Source organism: Spea bombifrons, chromosome 1, assembly GCF_027358695.1.
Source record: "Spea bombifrons isolate aSpeBom1 chromosome 1, aSpeBom1.2.pri, whole genome shotgun sequence".
Classification (NCBI taxonomy): Eukaryota; Metazoa; Chordata; class Amphibia; order Anura; family Pelobatidae; genus Spea; species Spea bombifrons.
The window spans coordinates 125,706,057-125,725,165 of NC_071087.1; the positions used below are offsets into that span (position 1 = coordinate 125,706,057).

At 43.1% G+C, this 19,109-nt stretch overlaps 1 protein-coding gene across 5 annotated transcripts in view; it reads left to right on the forward strand.

The window, feature by feature from the left end:
* The first annotated feature begins 5,573 nt into the window (after nucleotides 1–5,573).
* KDM2B (lysine demethylase 2B) overlaps nucleotides 5,574–19,109 on the forward strand; it is a 44,738-nt gene continuing 31,202 nt past the window's right edge. For 2 of the 5 annotated variants that reach the window (XM_053472624.1, XM_053472634.1), the window contains exons 1-6: nucleotides 5,578–5,986; nucleotides 6,987–7,131; nucleotides 10,720–10,798; nucleotides 11,758–11,804; nucleotides 17,230–17,408; nucleotides 18,139–18,245. In XM_053472624.1, coding sequence (XP_053328599.1) covers nucleotides 5,954–5,986; nucleotides 6,987–7,131; nucleotides 10,720–10,798; nucleotides 11,758–11,804; nucleotides 17,230–17,408; nucleotides 18,139–18,245 — 590 coding nt within the window. In that variant the 5' untranslated portion in view covers nucleotides 5,578–5,953. Of the gene's footprint in view, nucleotides 5,987–6,986; nucleotides 7,132–10,719; nucleotides 10,799–11,757; nucleotides 11,805–17,229; nucleotides 17,409–18,138; nucleotides 18,246–19,109 lie in introns of those variants that run through there. The other 3 variants (XM_053472649.1, XM_053472641.1, XM_053472657.1) reach the window with 3 other exon arrangements.

A 19,109-nucleotide genomic window follows, 5' to 3' on the forward strand; every position in this document is an offset into this window, starting at 1 on the left:
ACCCCACGCCAGGAAGTGACTGCATCCTGTAAGGACTGTGCCCTGTAACTCCCTCACTGACACCAAGCACCAGGAAGTGACCGCATCCTGTAAGGACTGTGCCCTGTAACTCCCTCACTAACACCCCGCTCCAGGAAGTGACTGCATCCTGTAAGGACTGTGACCTGTAACTCCCTCACTGACACCAAGCACCAGGAAGTGACTGCATCCTGTAAGGACTGTGCCCTGTAACTCCCTCACTGACACGAGAGCCAGGTAGTGACTGCATCCTGTAAGGACTGTGCCCTGTAACTCCCTCACTGACACCCTGTGCCAGGAAGTGACTGCATCCTGTAAGGACTGTGCCCTGTAACTCCCTCACTGACACCGAGCGCCAGGAAGTGACTGCATCCTGTAAGGACTGTGCCCTGTTACTCCCTCACTGACACCGAGCACCAGGAAGTGACTGCATCCTGTAAGGACTGTGCCCTGTAACTCCCTCAATGACACAGAGCAACAGGAAGTAACTGCATCCTGTAAGGACTGTGCCCTGTAACTCCCTTACTGACACTGAGCGCTAGGAAGTAACTGCATCCTGTAAGGACTGTGCCCTGTAACTCCCTTACTGACACTGAGTGCTAGGAAGTGACTACATCCTTTAAGAACTGTGCCCTTTAACTCCCTTACTGACACCGAGAGCCAGCAAGTGACTGCATCCTGTAAGGACTGTGCCCTGTAACTCCCTCACTGACACGAGAGCCAGGTAGTGACTGCATCCTGTAAAGACTGTGCCCTGTTACTCCCTCACGGACACCGAGCACCAGGAAGTGACTGCATCCTGTAAGGACTGTGCCCTGTAACTCCCTCACTGACACCAAGCACCAGGAAGTGACTACATCCTGTAAGGACTGTGCCCTGTAACTCCCTCACTGACACCCCGTGCCAGGAAGTGACTGCATCCTGTAAGGACTGTGCCCTGTAACTCCCTCACTGACACCCTGTGCCAGGAAATGACTGCATCCTGTAAGGACTGTGACCTGTAACTCCCTCACTGACACCAAGCTCCAGGAAGTGACTGCATCCTGTAAGGACTGTGACCTGTAACTCCCTCACTGACACCAAGCACCAGGAAGTGACTGCATCCTGTAAGGACTGTGCCTGTAACTCCCTCACTGACACGAGAGCCAGGTAGTGACTGCATCCTGTAAAGACTGTGCCCTGTTACTCCCTCACGGACACCGAGCACCAGGAAGTGACTGCATCCTGTAAGGACTGTGCTCTGTAACTCCCTCACTGACACCCCGTGCCAGGAAGTGACTGCATCCTGTAAGGACTGTGCCCTGTAACTCCCTCACTGACACCCCGCGCCAGGAAGTGACTGCATCCTGTAAGGACTGTGCCCTGTTACTCCCTCACAGACACCGAGCACCAGGAAGTGACTGCATCCTGTAAGGACTGTGCCCTGTAACTCCCTCACTGACACCCCACGCCAGGAAGTGACTGCATCCTGTAAGGACTGTGCCCTGTAACTCCCTCACTGACACCAAGCACCAGGAAGTGACCGCATCCTGTAAGGACTGTGCCCTGTAACTCCCTCACTAACACCCCGCTCCAGGAAGTGACTGCATCCTGTAAGGACTGTGACCTGTAACTCCCTCACTGACACCAAGCACCAGGAAGTGACTGCATCCTGTAAGGACTGTGCCCTGTAACTCCCTCACTGACACGAGAGCCAGGTAGTGACTGCATCCTGTAAAGACTGTGCCCTGTTACTCCCTCACGGACACCGAGCACCAGGAAGTGACTGCATCCTGTAAGGACTGTGCCCTGTAACTCCCTCACTGACACCCCTCGCCAGGAAGTGACTGCATCCTGTAAGGACTGTGCCCTGTAACTCCCTCACTGACACCAAGCACCAGGAAGTGACTGCATCCTGTAAGGACTGTGCCCTGTAACTCCCTCACTGACACGAGACCCAGGTAGTGACTGCATCCTGTAAAGACTGTGCCCTGTTACTCCCTCACGGACACCCTTACTGACACTGAGCGCCAGGAAGTGACTGCATACTGTAAGACCTGTGCCCTTTAACTCCCTTACTGACACCGAGAGCCAGCAAGTGACTGCATCCTGTAAGGACTGTGCCCTGTAACTCCCTCACTGACACGAGAGCCAGGTAGTGACTGCATCCTGTAAAGACTGTGCCCTGTTACTCCCTCACGGACACCGAGCACCAGGAAGTGACTGCATCCTGTAAGGACTGTGCCCTGTAACTCCCTCACTGACACCAAGCACCAGGAAGTGACTGCATCCTGTAAGGACTGTGCCCTGTAACTCCCTCACTGACACCCCGCGCCAGGAAGTGACTGCATCCTGTAAGGACTGTGCCCTGTTACTCCCTCACAGACACCAAGCACTAGGAAGTGACTGCATCCTGTAAGGACTGTGCCCTGTAACTCCCTCACTGACACCCCACGCCAGGAAGTGACTACATCCTGTAAGGACTGTGCCCTGTAACTCCCTCACTGACACCAAGCACCAGGAAGTGACTGCATCCTGTAAGGACTGTGCCCTGTAACTCCCTCACTGACACCTCGCGCCAGGAAGTGACTGCATCCTGTAAGGACTGTGACCTGTAACTCCCTCACTGACACCAAGCACCAGGCAGTGACTGCATCCTGTAAGGACTGTGCCCTGTAACTCCCTCACTGACACGAGAGCCAGGTAGTGACTGCATCCTGTAAAGACTGTGCCCTGTTACTCCCTCACGGACACCGAGCACCAGGAAGTGACTGCATCCTGTAAAGACTGTGCCCTGTTACTCCCTCACGGACACCGAGCACCAGGAAGTGACTGCATCCTGTAAGGACTGTGCCCTGTAACTCCCTCACTGACACCAAGCACCAGGAAGTGACTGCATCCTGTAAGGACTGTGCCCTGTAACTCCCTCACTGACACCCCGTGCCAGGAAGTGACTGCATCCTGTAAGGACTGTGCCCTGTTACTCCCTCACAGACACAAAGCACTAGGAAGTGACTGCATCCTGTAAGGACTGTGCCCTGTAACTCCCTCACTGACACCCCACGCCAGGAAGTGACTGCATCCTGTAAGGACTGTGCCCTGTAACTCCCTCACTGACACCAAGCACCAGGAAGTGACTGCATCCTGTAAGGACTGTGCCCTGTAACTCCCTCACTGACACCCCGCGCCAGGAAGTGACTGCATCCTGTAAGGACTGTGACCTGTAACTCCCTCACTGACACCAAGCACCAGGCAGTGACTGCATCCTGTAAGGACTGTGCCCTGTAACTCCCTCACTGACACGAGAGCCAGGTAGTGACTGCATCCTGTAAAGACTGTGCCCTGTTACTCCCTCACGGACACCGAGCACCAGGAAGTGACTGCATCCTGTAAGGACTGTGCCCTGTAACTCCCTCACTGACACCCCGCGCCAGGAAGTGACTGCATCCTGTAAGGACTGTGCCCTGTAACTCCCTCACTGACACCAAGCACCAGGAAGTGACTGCATCCTGTAAGGACTGTGCCCTGTAACTCCCTCACTGACACCCCGCACCAGGAAGTGACTGCATCTTGTAAGGACTGTGCCCTGTTACTCCCTCACTGACACCAAGCACCAGGAAGTGACTGCATCCTGTAAGGACTGTGCCCTGTAACTCCCTTACTGACACCCCGCGCCAGGAAGTGACTGCATCCTGTAAGGACTGTGGCCTGTAACTCCCTCACTGACACCAAGCACCAGGAAGTGACTGCATCCTGTAAGGACTGTGCCCTGTAACTCCTTCAATGACACAGAGCACCAGGAAGTGACTGCATCCTGTAAGGACTGTGACCTGTAACTCCCTCAGTGACACCAAGCACCAGGAAGTGACTGCATCCTGGAAGGACTGTGCCCTGTAACTTCTTCACTGACACCGACCGCCAGGAAGTGACTGCATCCTGAAAGGACTGTGCCCTGTAACTTCTTCACTGACACAGAGCGGCAGGAAGTGAGTACGTCCTGTAAGGACTGTGCCCTGTAACTCCCTCACTGACACCAAGCACCAGGAAGTGACTGCATCCTGTAAGGACTGTGCCCTGTTACTCCCTCACTGACACCCCGTGCCAGGAAGTTACTGCATCATGTAAGGACTGTGTCCTGTAACTCCCTCACTGACACCAAGCACCAGGAAGTGACTGCATTTCCGGATGTACTTGTGCACAAAATCTAAACAAAATATCTCCTTGGGGCTTTACAGTTTCACAGTATGCGCATGTGTATTATGTGATGTTAATATGGAGAATAGAAGTAGGAGGACAAATGTGAAAGGTAAAAGAAAAAAGGCCAAGAGGATAGAAAAAGGTGACAAAAAGTGTGGAGCAAAGAAAATATAGAGCAAAATTAACCTGCCAAATTGGGAGGAAAGTATACAACAGAAGTAGAAGGACTCCAAGAAGAAGGCAAAAACCAGAGAAAATAGGAGAAAAAGAGATAACAAGAGATTTTTGTATTGTGGTACTGTATTGCAGGTACTGCAGCCAACCATGCAGGTCAGTGGAGCCCAGCTCACTAATTATGTGAGCCATAAAATAAAATGTAAAAATAATTAAAAAAAAATGAATACAATTTTTAAAAAAGAGACTCTAGTGATGTCACCATGACATCAGAAAGGGAGCATCTCATTTAAAGAAAATATGTCCAAAAAAATATAAATAAATAATTTTTATGAGGAAGTCCTAAAATGCATGGAAAGAGTTAAAATGCCAGCATTTGAAATACCCAGGGATGTCTAGTTTTCAAAAATAAATGGTTTGCTGGGCGTAAATTGAGCTGACCAGCTTTAAAGATCTCCCAAATAGGACATGGGGGCAGTGTGACTAGTTTTTAAAATAGCAATATGCTACTTGCGCTATAACTTGCAAAAAACATAAAAACAATGCATATTTCAAAACTCTGGACAAATACATACTATTTAGCAGTATTTCAAATAAAAGTGAGAAAAAGCTTTTCTTTTAATTTTTAATAATGTTATATTTTTAAGCGTAAATTAGATGATATGATCAAAAAAAGGTATCGAAAGAAAGACCTTCTGGTCCTGAAAAAAAAAAAATATAATTTGTGTTGGTACACTAAACGAGAGAGAGGAAAATTACAGCTAAACACCAGCACAGCAGAAGGGGTTAATCTGGCCTTGCCCATGTGTTTTAATAATGTTAATGCTTTTTGATGCTTATATACACATTATTTAGACCTTGGTGCTTTTATCTGTTAATCATTGTGTAGAAAAGAAAGACAACAGAGAAGGAAAAGGGGAGGGAAAGATTTAAGTTTCAAAGCCAAGGACTTTACTCCTGAATAAAGACACTTGGGAGGTACATGATTTCAATAAGCTGCCCTATGCATGTTACTGTCATGTTGTTATTGAAATGCTCATCAACCAATTAGATGATACAAAAAAAGCAGGGGTGTGGAAAGCAGTAGAAGCACCGCCCACTCTTGATCAGTGCTGTGGAAAGTACTGCTCAAAAGTGGGGACTTCACGAAGCAGTCATAACAAATAAAGAAGCGAGCTCGCTTGGCGCATGCGCACATGCCAGCCCCCGTGACCGACCAAAATATCAATAGGAAAGGCTCACGAATGTCAGGAAATGTCTGATCACTGTTACCAGGAACCCACGCGTGTTCGCTACAAAGTTCTAAGTCATGTGGCCCACGATGCGCCTGGAAACAATATTATCTGATATGTGCCAAGACGTCACCGACCTTACTACTGCACAGCTAGAAATGCTTCCTTGTACTTTGTAATACGGATCGGGGATTTCAGTATTTCGAGCATTAACTTTTTTTTTTTATTTTACATACGGAGATTTGCCCCCCCACTCCCAGGCATAATGCAGTACAGACTACTGATTCTTTAATTGAGGAGCCCTCCTCTACAGCAACCATTCCCTAGCACACAACTCCCTGCTTCTCAAAAAAATGGAGGCAAAGAAAGAATCTGGAAGAAGATTGGTGTGTACACGTTTCGTGTCTCTTTTTAGATAGTGGGTCTATTTGCCTTATTGTGTTTTTTATATGGGGCGTAGAGGGCGAGTGGGTTTGAAGTCACATCACAAGGGGTGGGTTGCTATAGTAAAAGCAGTGAGCAGCTCTTTGTACGGGAGATGGTTAGAGGGGGCTTTCGTGTGTATTTTGTACTGAATCAGCGGTTTGCGCTGGGAATTAAAGGGCATCGGTGTGAGTGCGATGAGCCGGATGGTAGCATGGCTTTGTTATTATTTTTCAGCAGCTGGTGGGAACGCGCAGCTCTCTCAGTCCCTGCTGGCTGCATGAGCAACAACTTCAAGCCTTCTCTATGGGAGGAGGCGATTAAAACAACTGATGATGGCTGTTTGCTTGTTACTCGCAAGGCCGAGCCCCCCAGCTGCACATCACACCGAACAATACGATGCCCTGTCGCCTAAATAAGTGACTGAAATAAACAACTAGCCGCAATCAAATCATAGCCTTCGACTTGTATGCCCTGCGCAGCCTGCACGCATCCATCCCGCCGGGTTGTTTATATACGCGAAGCTTGCACATGGCGTTTAAATGCCTCGGTGTGGGATTCCATTAACCCATCCTGCGCCGGAGGCCCGCAACGCGAAGTGTAGAATTCCATTCGATTAAATGTTGGGGGCTATATGGAGATATGTATAATATCTCGGCGATGTAGTTTTTGTATTCGTAGTATAATATCAAGGAACTTTATTGCTGCTAATAATATTTTATCGATCTCGGTGGTGATGGAAACCACGCACGATGCACTGTTTTGAGGAGCGTGTTTTAGAAATATATGTGGGCTATAAACACATTAAATGTTATGCAACCCTTGGAGCGTGTGCTGCCAGATAGGTGTGTCTGACAGCTTGTGTTAACTCATTCAGTGCTGTTAATTCCGTGGCTGGGCTGGTGCCAAGGACTGGTGGCAATCGGTCTTGGCCAAATCTCATGTGTTTAACCCCTTCCCCAGCGCTCCATCGGACGGACGAGATACGCAGAGAATGAAGACATGTCTGACATGGAGGAAATGGTCAGCGTCAGGAGCTTCAGTCTGGAGCAGAAGGTCAGCAGCCACTCCTACCGAGGAGACTTCGTGCAGTTCATGGAGGGCAAAGGTAGACACGGCCGCGGTTCTGCGCTGGGGATTGCTGCTTGGTTAATTAATACGGGGACAGTAAACCGATAGAGCACGGCTGGACTGAGGCTCCATTTTCCACGACCCTTAATCAGGTGATGGCCAGAGATCACTGGGTTTGTAACAGCCTTGAGAAATCTCCGGGTTCAGTCTATCTGTACGTCACGTGGGAGGGGTATTAAAATATCGTGTGTATTTTGGGTGGGTGACGCGGAGTATTCTAAGCAGGCCTTGGCTGCGTGAGAGAAAGCGTTCCGCGCACGTGTGGAGTTCGAATTTCCCGCCAGGTTTCGGGAGATGTGGTGACGTCACAGATGCACGCATCCTTGTGTTAGGGGATCATGTTCAGGGCACCGCATGCTTTATTTGTTGCTGTGTGTCAGGGTACGTGGGAAATTAATGGTGGCAATGATGATTAGAGTTGTAGAATTAGGTACACAGCTGGTTTTAGTATGCTCCTTTATTGACACCTCAGTCATTATAGCCTGAGCTCTCCCCAAAGTATGAAGTGATGTGTTTTTCAGTTTTATGTACTTTGTGTGGCACTAATATCTAATGCAGAGTACAAAGCTATCAAATTTACTCTTGGATGGTATTTAATGGGTTAATGCCTCGCTTTGGCTGGAACCCGGCTGCTTTTTGTTGTTGCCGCCCTGAGGTTTATGCCCAGAGAAGGCAAACTGCTGTTAAATATGAGGCTTCTGTTTGGGTTTCAAAAGACCCACTATGTATGAACACTTGTATAAAAGTGTTTATGGAAATACACACCAATAAAGTGAACAAAGCCTCATAAGTCATTTTTCTGTCCCGCGACACATTGCGTAAACATATAATTTGATGGCATATGAGAGCCATTCAGCCCATCCTTTTCAAGAGAGAGTTGAGGGCATTCTTATTTTCTTCCTAAATAAATGACCATGTTATCTTATGTGCAATGGCGTAACAAAAAATACCTGGGCCTTCCAGTGACATGGTGGAGTCTCCCCAAGCTCCTACACACACTCAGTACCATACTTAAATACTTACACCACAGTCATATACTCACACAGACACACAGTAACATGCGTACACCACAGTCATATACTCACACAGTAACATGCTTACACCACAGTCATATACTCACACAGTAACATGCGTACACCAGTTATATACTCACACAGACACACACACAGTAACATGCTTACACCACAGTCATATACTCACACAGACACACACAGTAACATGCTTACACCACAGTCATATACTCATACAGACACACACAGTAACATACTTACACCACAGTCATATACTCACACAGACACACACACAGTAACATGCTTACACCACAGTCATATACTCATACAGACACACACAGTAACATACTTACACCACAGTCATATACTCACACAGACACACACAGTAACATGCTTACACCACAGTCATATACTCATACAGACACACACAGTAACATACTTACACCACAGTCATATACTCACACCACAGTCATATACTCACACAGACACACACACAGTAACATGCTTACACCACAGTCATATACTCATACAGACACACACAGTAACATACTTACACCACAGTCATATACTCACACAGACACACACAGTAACATGCTTACACCACAGTCATACTCACACAGACACACACAGTAACATACTTACACCACAGTCATATACTCATACAGACACACACAGTAACATACTTACACCACAGTCATATACTCACACCACAGTCATATACTCACACAGACACACACACAGTAACATGCTTACACCACAGTCATATACTCATACAGACACACACAGTAACATACTTACACCACAGTCATATACTCACACAGACACACACAGTAACATGCTTACACCACAGTCATATACTCACACAGACACACACAGTAACATACTTACACCACAGTCATATACTCACACAGACACACACACAGTAACATGATTACAACACAGTCATATACTCACACAGACACACACACAGTAACATGATTACAACACAGTCATATACTCACACAGACACACAGTAACATGCGTACACCACAGTCATATACTCACGCAAGCACACAGTAACATGCTTACACCACAGTCATATACTCTCACATACACGCACAGTAGCATGCTTTACACCACAGTCATATACTTACACAGACACACACAGTAACATGCTTACACCACAGTCATATACTCACACAGACACACACAGTAACATGCTTACACCACAGTCATATACTCTCGCAGACACACAAACACACGCTTAAACCCTTGGCTTAGAATGAGAGATTCTCTCATCCTTAAACGAATATTGCATTTAGAAGTGACAAGCATAGGCTGGCGTACTCGTATAAAAGCGTTTCATGTAAATGTCACTCTGAGTCTTATGTTGGTTATGACTTGTGACAGTAACTAGAAGAGTGGTTACATAATATTGTCCGCTTCCTATGCAGTAAAGCAAAGATAATTGTCTTTCTTCTCCCAGATTTCTTGCCCTTTTGAAATTTTCTGCTGCTTTGATTTCTGTATTTAAGTGCCCAAAAATATTAGTCATGAACATATTGTATCCCTCTCCACAACTTTATGCTAGACATATTTTTCTTTTCTTGAGTGCAGCTCAGAGAAAACATCTTTTTTTTTGGTAGTCTGACACATTAGAACACATTTAGTCAGTTAGGACAGAGATGGCTAGGATTAGGGCTACCAGGTCGGTACAGCAACTGGGAACCCCAATGCCACAAGTAGGGACTTGTAACATGGAGGACGAAGGGTTAAGTGTACTTATAATAAATAAAATAATAATGAAATCAAAAATCTGGAGAAAGAGGTTGCAGTATATATGTTTTTTTATGGGATGATGGTCATTTTTAAGAATTCGATTTAACAGTATATAGAGTTGCGAAATTAATTTGTTGATGACAAACATGTAAAAACCTATGAATAAATGCTATCAATATCATCATTGAACTTGTGAATTAATTGATGTGACCCCATTCCATTAACAGTAACAAAATCCTTTTACATACCCCAGGTTTGTAAACTTAATTTAAATCATTTTATAACTTCTTCATGCCATACATTGGTATGTCCAATAAGGTTTGTCAGCTAGTTTGTGCGCTTGGCCAACTCTTACTATATATAATATATATTATTACACTGTAATTGTGGCCTTGTTGCTCTTTATGTGGATATAAATCCGAGGTGACTTAATGATGCTGTTCCTCCTATATTGCAGAATTTAACATTATTGTAACTAAATAGACCATCAGGAACACATGTTCTAGTACTGCCCAAACTCATACCAGAAATCATTTTTCCCTTATTTCATGATATTTTCCAGGAATGCTAAATTGTCATATGACACAAAAGCATGCTTTGACAGAAAAACTGGAAAAGCCCCACGGTGTTTATGTGATAAAACCATAAGAGGAAAAAAATACAAATGACAGATCTATGGTTTATTTGTACATAGTTTTGTTTAAATGGTACAGCATAGCGTACGTGATCTCTAGTGTTTGGAGCACATGATGTACAGTTCACAGCTTTTATTGTTGCTTTGTTTTTTGCTTGCATAGATTTTACCTATGAATATGTGCAAAGGGAAGCTCTGCGGGTTCCTCTACTTTTTCGCACTAAAGAAGGTCTGGGTATCAAGTAAGTTTTTTTTTTTTTTTTTTTTTTTTTAATATTGTTTTGATATGAGGTACGTGTTACAGATGTATTATAGATGTGATGGGACTCTTTTAAAGGGCCATAGTAAAGCTGTTTTAGGGCATGGTGCAACAGTGTGATTTGGAGATGTGCAGTTGCTCACAGGGCTACAAGCAGAGCTGGTTGTAAACCGAATGTGACCAAAGACATGAAACACCTTCTTTTATGGTTGTATTTCTGCTGCCCAAGTTCTTTGTTTTGTGGGCGATGAGGTTTGCTTCAGGAAGGGAACTTCTTGGAGCTCTATTTAAAAATGCAGGGTTTTATTATTGTTTTATATAGCACTGTCATATTTGTTAATGCTGTACAATCTGTAAACGAGACAATAATTTGGATTTACATAAATAAAAAAGCTTACCATGTAGAAGGTAAATAGGTGACAGGTCCACTTCAGTAATAATTTAGATGATGTTTGATTCCAAAAGCTGAACTGCACATCCCACTCCCCATTTGCATTATTTCATCATAAACTCTATACACAATACAATTGTGGCCTCCTTTCTGAACGATATTAGTGACTTCATGCCATCTGTAAAGAGTATTCACTTAGGGTTTGTGCGAGAATATTTAAACTTCCCCTACCTCACCATGTCTCTTGCAAGAAGTGCTCAGCACGCCCTGTACATCTTATTTTGTGTTTCTTGAATGTCATACATTATACATACATTATACAGGGCCAGCATAGTTGTTATTGAAGGATAAGTTCACCATGATTAATCATTTATTGTGAAATAATGAACTTTCTTGCAAACTCAGGGCATAGAGAACACATCTCCATGAATTAACTCTCTTGTCATATGGACAGTTCTTTTACTTAAGTCTGATTAATTTGCCGTCATGCAGTCCTTCTAACACGTGCTTCAATCACAACATAAAGGTTAATGTTTGGGTTCTTCTTTTAGAATGCCAGAGCAAGATTTCACTGTTAGGGATGTCAAGTTGCTAGTAGGTAAGTGTTTTATGATAATGTAATTAATACGCACACAAAATAATATGTACTTGAATATTCACGTATAAATAAAATACATGCAGGTTATGGGAATTAAAAAAAAAAGTACTAAATTCGTTATGACTAAAATGTAGCTTATCTGCCATTATGTGCTTCAAAGCTTTAACTCAATGTCTTAAATTAGAATTGACCTTTTTTACATCCTGGATTTTGAATCCTATCAGATGGATTGCCATCATCAGCATTATTACTATTATGTATTGTTTTATATAGCGCCATCAGATTCCATAGCGCTGTACAAAGGGTAGACATAACATTTAGTATAAAACATAAAAATTTGACTTAAAGAAACAACAGGTTTCTAAAAAAAAAAAAAAAAAAAAAATATAACAAAAAAAATCTCTGGATATGGGAATGATAGTCTTGCAATTGACAGAGGGCCTCTATTATTGGCTCCGTATTATGGCCCCTCACAAAAGGAGAAGCAATGTATTATAATTCTACCAATTATTCCAGACATAAACATGAGGAGGCCATCCCCTTTTATTCCACTAGGGGGTGCCATTGCTAATCTCTCACATTAGCAGCTTGTATAACGGACAGGTTCATCTGAACACAATACACCAGGACTGCTCTGTATAAATAACCCCTAAGTTTTCAAAGCGGTCTTATCACTATAGCAACCAAAAGAATAGTCCAAACAGTCTACATTCCATTGATCATTATCACATCACCACTTTTTAAAAAATTTGCACCAGAATATTGCTTTATAAATACCCCCTTTGTATTCAGCATCTTGAGGGATGTAAACCGACTAACTTCTGAATGATCTGGGTAGTTTTGTTTTTTAAAGTGGCTAGTGGGTAACAGGGTTAAATTAAAAGCTCCAAAAAAGAAACAACCCAATGTTAATTCACAATGGAACATGCATTGGGAGCAGTGAATTATTTATTGGGGTTGTTGCTGTAGATCCAGGGTAGCAATCCCCAAGACCTTCTATACCCTCATCATCGGCTATGATATGACATCATATCAAAGGTGAGATTAGCTTTTCCTATCTAGGCAAAAGATATATTATTGGGACAAACCGTTGATTGTGTTTACTGCAGGTAGTGCAGTGCCGTTTTGGGCACCGGTACAAAAAAGGACATACTGGAAATAGAAAGGGTTCAGAGAGAGGCTACAAAAATGATTAAAGTAATGGAAAATATGAAGAAGGGCTGTTCACATTGGGATTGTTTTCTCTGTCCTCGTGGGGATATGATAAACCTTTACAAGCATGTTCAAGGTCAATACAAAGATCTTTTTTGGACTTTATAAATCCGACTTTCCAGACAACACATGGGTATCCCTTAAGATTGGAAGAAAGGAGCTTTAGTCCTTTAGGTTTCTTTACTGTTAGTATAGTTAAATTGTTGGCTAGACTGCCATCTGAACTCATTTTGGCCAATTCAGTTGATATAGTCAAAAAAACATTTGGATGTTTTTCTAGGTATGAAATGCACACAGGATCTGAAAGTAGATAAGATAATGTTAATCCAGTGCCAGTGTGACTGCCTTGGGGTCAAGAAAGATTCCCCCCCTTTGAGATGATGCTACTTTCTCAGTGGGTTTTTTGCCTTCTTCTGGATCAACTAATATGGTTGAACGTAATGGACTATATGTTTTTTTTGTTTCTTCAACCTACTTATTTATGTAACAAAATGTATATTTTACATTGATAAGACAATGTTCTTCTCCTCCTTTACATAAATCCTGGGGAACTTTAAATATCAAACCTTTGTATCTATCCTGACAGAGCAGAGGAATTCACCGGTCTACTTTGTCGGGCATTGGAAAGAACACAAGGACTCCAGTAGCTCTGTTGGCAGATTGATTTTAGATACCATTAAAGAAGCTTGCAGGGAACCTGCCCCTGGATTGAGCTCTCATTCTAGTAGATCTTAATTAACATTTTAGGCCCGCTTAGCAAGTGTATTTCCAGACCAGATCTGTAAAGTTTTGGAGCTTTGGAAAACCCAACACAAGTATGCTGGCACTACAAATTGGGCTGTTTAGCTCAGCATGATGAAATGTTCTGTAGCCAAGTTCTCTCTGCATTAACGTTTTCAGCAATTTGAGCTTCAGTAGCTCGTCTGTTGGATTTGGCCACACTGGCCAGCCTTCACCCCCCACGTGCATCAATTAGCCTTGACCATCCATGACCCTGATGCCACTTCACCGATTTTTCCTTTCGTGGACCACTTTTCATAGGTACTGGCCACAGAGAAAACACCCTACAAGAGCTGCAGTTTTGGAGATGCTCTGACCCAGTCGTCTAGTCATCACAATTTGGCCCTTGTCAAATCCTTACGCTTGCCCATTTTTCCTGCTTCTAAAACATCAACTTTGAGGATGAAATGTTCATGAGCTGCCTAACATATCACACCCACTGGGGATTATCAGTGTTACTCACTTCACCTGTCAGTGGTCATAATATTATGGCTGATCGGTATGTATGTGTATATATGTATATTTGTGTGTGTGTGTGTTTATATATATATATATATATATATATATATATATATAACAAAAGTATTGGGGGATTGATTTAAACTGTGTCAGACGCACATTGCCAACAGGTGTATAAAATCAAGCACATAGGCAGTCATCTCCATAAATAAACATGGCAGTGTCATACGATGCCACCTTTGCCACAATTCAGTTTGTGAAATATCTGCCCTGTTAGATCTTCCACAGTCCACTGTAAGTGGTATTGTGAAGTCTGATAGCAGCAACAGTTTAGCCACAAAGTGGTAGACCACGCACACTCGCGGAGCAGGGCTGCAGAGTGCTGAAGAGCGTAAAAATGATCTGTCCTCCGTCGCATCACTCTACACAGACTTTCCAACTACTTTTGGAAGCAACATCGGCACAAGCGCTGTGTCAGGCGCTTCATGAAATGGGTTTCCATGGCTGAGCAGCTGCACATGAGCCAATGATCACTGTGTGCGACACCAAGCATTATCTGGAGTGGTGTAAAGTAGAGCCCTGCACAGGACTGCTTTTTGAATCCCGCTCCCGCTGTTTTGAATCCCGCTCCCGCAATGTGGGTGTTCCGCTCCCGCCACATATGTGGCCGGTCCCACCTGCTCCCGCCACATTTGTGGCTAATCACGCCCGCCTCCTTACCTGACTTCCCGCGCAATCCCTCAAGACTGCCCTCGAGTTGTTCCCTCACGGCGTCTCTTCTCTTGCTCCGCCCAGGATCAAGGCGGAGTCATAGGAAGTGACATCACATCACGTGACTCCGCCTTGTTCATGGGCGGAGCAAGATAGGAGACACTGTAATGGAGCAGCGAGAAGGCATCCTTGCGGGACTGCGCAGGATTACCGGGACCCGCAGGTACAGTGCCTGACCGCCCGCAAGTTTTTTGGCGGGACCCGTGGGACCCGCCTCCCAATGCAGTCCTCCAGTGTAAAGCACAGGGGCACTGGACTCTGGAGCAGTGGAAATTTGTTCTGTGGAGTCTGATTGATCTGGGTTTGGCTGTTGGCAGAGAATCCTACCTAAAGAAAGTCATAGGGCTTACTGCAAACTTTGGTGAAGGAAGGATAATGATCTGCGGCTGTTTTCAGGGTTTGGGCTAGGTCCCTAGTTCCAGTAAAGGGTAATGTTAATGCTACAGCATACAAAGACATTTAAGGCAATTGTATGCTTCCAACTCTGTGGGAACAGTTTGGGAAGGCCCTTTTCTATTCCAGCATGACATTGCCCCAGTGCACAGCAAGGTCCATAAAGACATGGTTGGATGAGTTTGTGTGAAAGAACTTCACTTTCCTAAACAGAGCCCTGACCTCCACCCCATCGAACACCTTTTTGATGAACTGGAACGGAGATTGCGAGCCAGGACTTCTCGTCCAACATCAGTGCCTGACCTCACAAATGGGCAGAAATTCCCACAGAAACTCTCCAAAATCTTGTGGAAATCCTTCCCAGAAGAGTGGAAGCTGTTATAGTTGCAAAGGGGGGCAGGGGACCAACTACACATTAATGTCTATGTATTTAGAATGCAATGTATAGTGTGTATGTATATATATTCTATGCCCATATCTCCCCAAAATGTTCAATTCATCCATCCATGTTTGTTCAAAAGCTATTCAGGAGCATCCATGTGCTCTTTGGCAAACACTAGACACACAGTCCTTTTCTTCCTACAGTGGTTCCAACCTTGATTGTTTGCTATGAATCCAGTGTTTGTCTGGTATCTTTCTGATCGTAACGTACCCTGACCTTAGGCGAGAGAGGCCTGCAGATCTCTGAATGTTGCTTTAGGTGTCCTTTGTGACTTCCTGGCTTGTTTTACACTTTGCTCTTTGATGGAATTTGGCAGGATTCCACTTGTGGAAAGATCACCAAATATCATTGGTCAATATGCCTGCGATAGTGCTTTTGTGGAGCCCCAGAAAGAACTGTGTAATGCTTTCCAGACGTATATCCAGTACATAGTATTTTTTCCTTGAGGAGGTCAAGGATGTCTTTGAATGTAATATAATGTGGATTTGAAAACCAGCACCGAGCTTTGCTGTCACTTAATCTGTATATTACTACAACTCACAAAATGATTGTACTAATCTCAACGTGGAAAACAAAATTAATGCAACAATGATGAGAGCAAATACTTTTTCACCCAGCTGTAGTTTTCACATCCAATGTAACTTTTTTTTGCCTCTGTTTGGTAGTCAGTCTTCTTTATTACGATGAAGCATTTGGGGGATGTTTTTTAGTGCCTGCCTAGATAGAAGGGCTAATCTCACATTTGTGCTAGCAGATCGCGTAGATGCTTGTCTTTGGTAAGAATTTTAGCTTTTTCTTACAGTAATCTTTTGGTGATCGATTAAGGATTCTTGTTGGCAAAAGTCACAAATGTGCTAACTTTCTATGTAAACGAAGGCCAGTGGAATGAAACAAATACTACATTTTAGATTACGCAGACATCTACTGTATACATTTTTACTTGTAGCAGTTCTGTCATAGCGTTAGACCTGACTCATAGAGAGAGGAAAATTATACTTTCAACAATATTAATATCAAAAATATGGGTAAATCTCTTCCTATGAAGTTGTACAATCTTTTTAGAAGCATAACGGAACCCGAGTTCAGATCTTGCTTGTTTGCAGCATTCTGAATTGTCTGCTGATACTAGCATGATCTCAATGATCAGTAGCTTTAAGTCCCCTTTTCAAACATGTTTCTACTGTGCCTAAACTGATCCACTTACCAACCTGGTGAAGATGGTGTATGTCTAAGCCTGTAGCATGTCGTATATAGATTGGCACATTCAACATATTAAGGGTGAGAACTGCCATATTTTGGCCACAATGATGAACGTTACTGTACTTTTGTATTGTGACATTTTGACACTAAATGCCTGCCATCTTGCAGGAAGCCGTCGTATCATTGATGTGATGGATGTGAACACACAGAAGGGCATTGACATGAGTATGTCTCAGTTTGTCAGATACTACGAAACTCCAGAGAACGAAAGGGAAAAACTTTACAACGTGATCAGCCTGGAGTTCAGCCACACGAAGCTAGAGAAAGTGGTCAAGAGACCTACTGTGGTATGACAGATTACCGTACATTTGTTTTGGGCTCTCATTTAAACTTTACAATAAAGACTCTTGTACTGTCGGCCTTCTTTAAACCAGCCTCAAAGCTGCCTATTGTGACTGTATTTATTTAGGCTTTACTGTGCTTTTCTGAGTTGAAGGCCCCCTAATAACTCCTAACAACGTCTTGACGTCATCTAGTAAATGTACCTATTTAAATGGTATTAGAAGGTTACTGTTTTTGCACATGTACAAGGAGATTACCTGCACTACCTGTGCATTTGCTCTGGCACCTGGGTCTACAAAAAACACGGTTGCACCCTGCCTGTGCAGGCAGCATGGATGACTGCTAGATGGGGTAGGGTGCTTATGAAACCAAAGAGAGAGGGCCTAGGAACTACATAGCATTTCTTTCTGAATTTCCTTGTAGCCTGGATTTAATTAAAAAAAAGCAATGAAACAGAATGAGCTGAAACTTTAAACTGTGCTTGGCAATTCTTTATGGTGATAAATAACCGTAGGAAACTTTTATTTTTAATATATTCCATATGTGCAGCATACTATTTAATAAAGCAAAAAGCTTGTGTAAAAATACTTATCTAGCAATGTTCCAAAAGTCCCACTGGACCTGAATAAGCATAGAGACATGTGAAAAAAATAAAACAAAGGTAACGTGCGCGAATCTGTATTCAATAATGCAAATTGATTGACAATGTTCTTACAATTCATTTAATGCTTTCAGGTGGATGCAGTAGATTGGGTGGATAACATGTGGCCTCAACATTTAAAGCAGAAGCAAAAAGATTCAACAAACATAATATCTGAAATGAAATACCCTAAAGTAAAAAAGTAAGTTTGTTTGTTTTGTGTGCTATACACATTTCCTTCCTCCCTGTTATAATTAACTCTGTGAGAAACCAGCCATGGTTACATCTGTGGATATATAGAAAGCACTGGCAGGAAAAAGTTGTCCGGTCATATGAAATTATAGTAGAAATAGTACATGTGCTTGTTGAGGGAGAGAATATTGTATATTATTTGGGACTAGCGGTTTACCTTTATGAATATCAGATCATGTTTGTGCAATTCCATTTAGATTATTTTCAATTGACATTGAGTTTTTTAAAGGGGCATTGATGCCCATTTTTCTTCTTTCCAGGGGTTTGCAAAGCAAACCATGTGGTCCAACGAGACATGTGTTTCACTTGGAAGTAGTAACCATTCACTTTATTGGTGGCTGCCGCCTATCAGGCACCATTAAAGGTATAATCTAGTGTCCCATAAAGCCCTACCGGTTTTTAAAAGGACATTTTAGCTATCATAAGTGATTCCTTTAAATTAGGGCTGCAACTAACGATTATTTTAATAATCGATTAGTTGGCCGATTATTTTTTCGATTAATCAGATTTAAAAAAATGCAATTTTTTTTTATTTAAAATAATGTAATAAAAAAAACTGACATTTTACTCTTTCATCTCTTTATCACAATGGCATTTCTCTATTCACCTTCTTATTTTACTGACATAATAATAAAAGCTACAAGAACCCAAACACAGTGTTTCTCAAACTAGGTTTTAATACAAAGTTATTAGTAAATATTAATTCATATGTTAACTTTTTCATATTTAATAAAAACTATGAGAAAAAAGCCTTGTTTATATTTTCCAAACTGCCCCCAATTATGCACATCTGACCCCCAGCTTGCCACTCTGC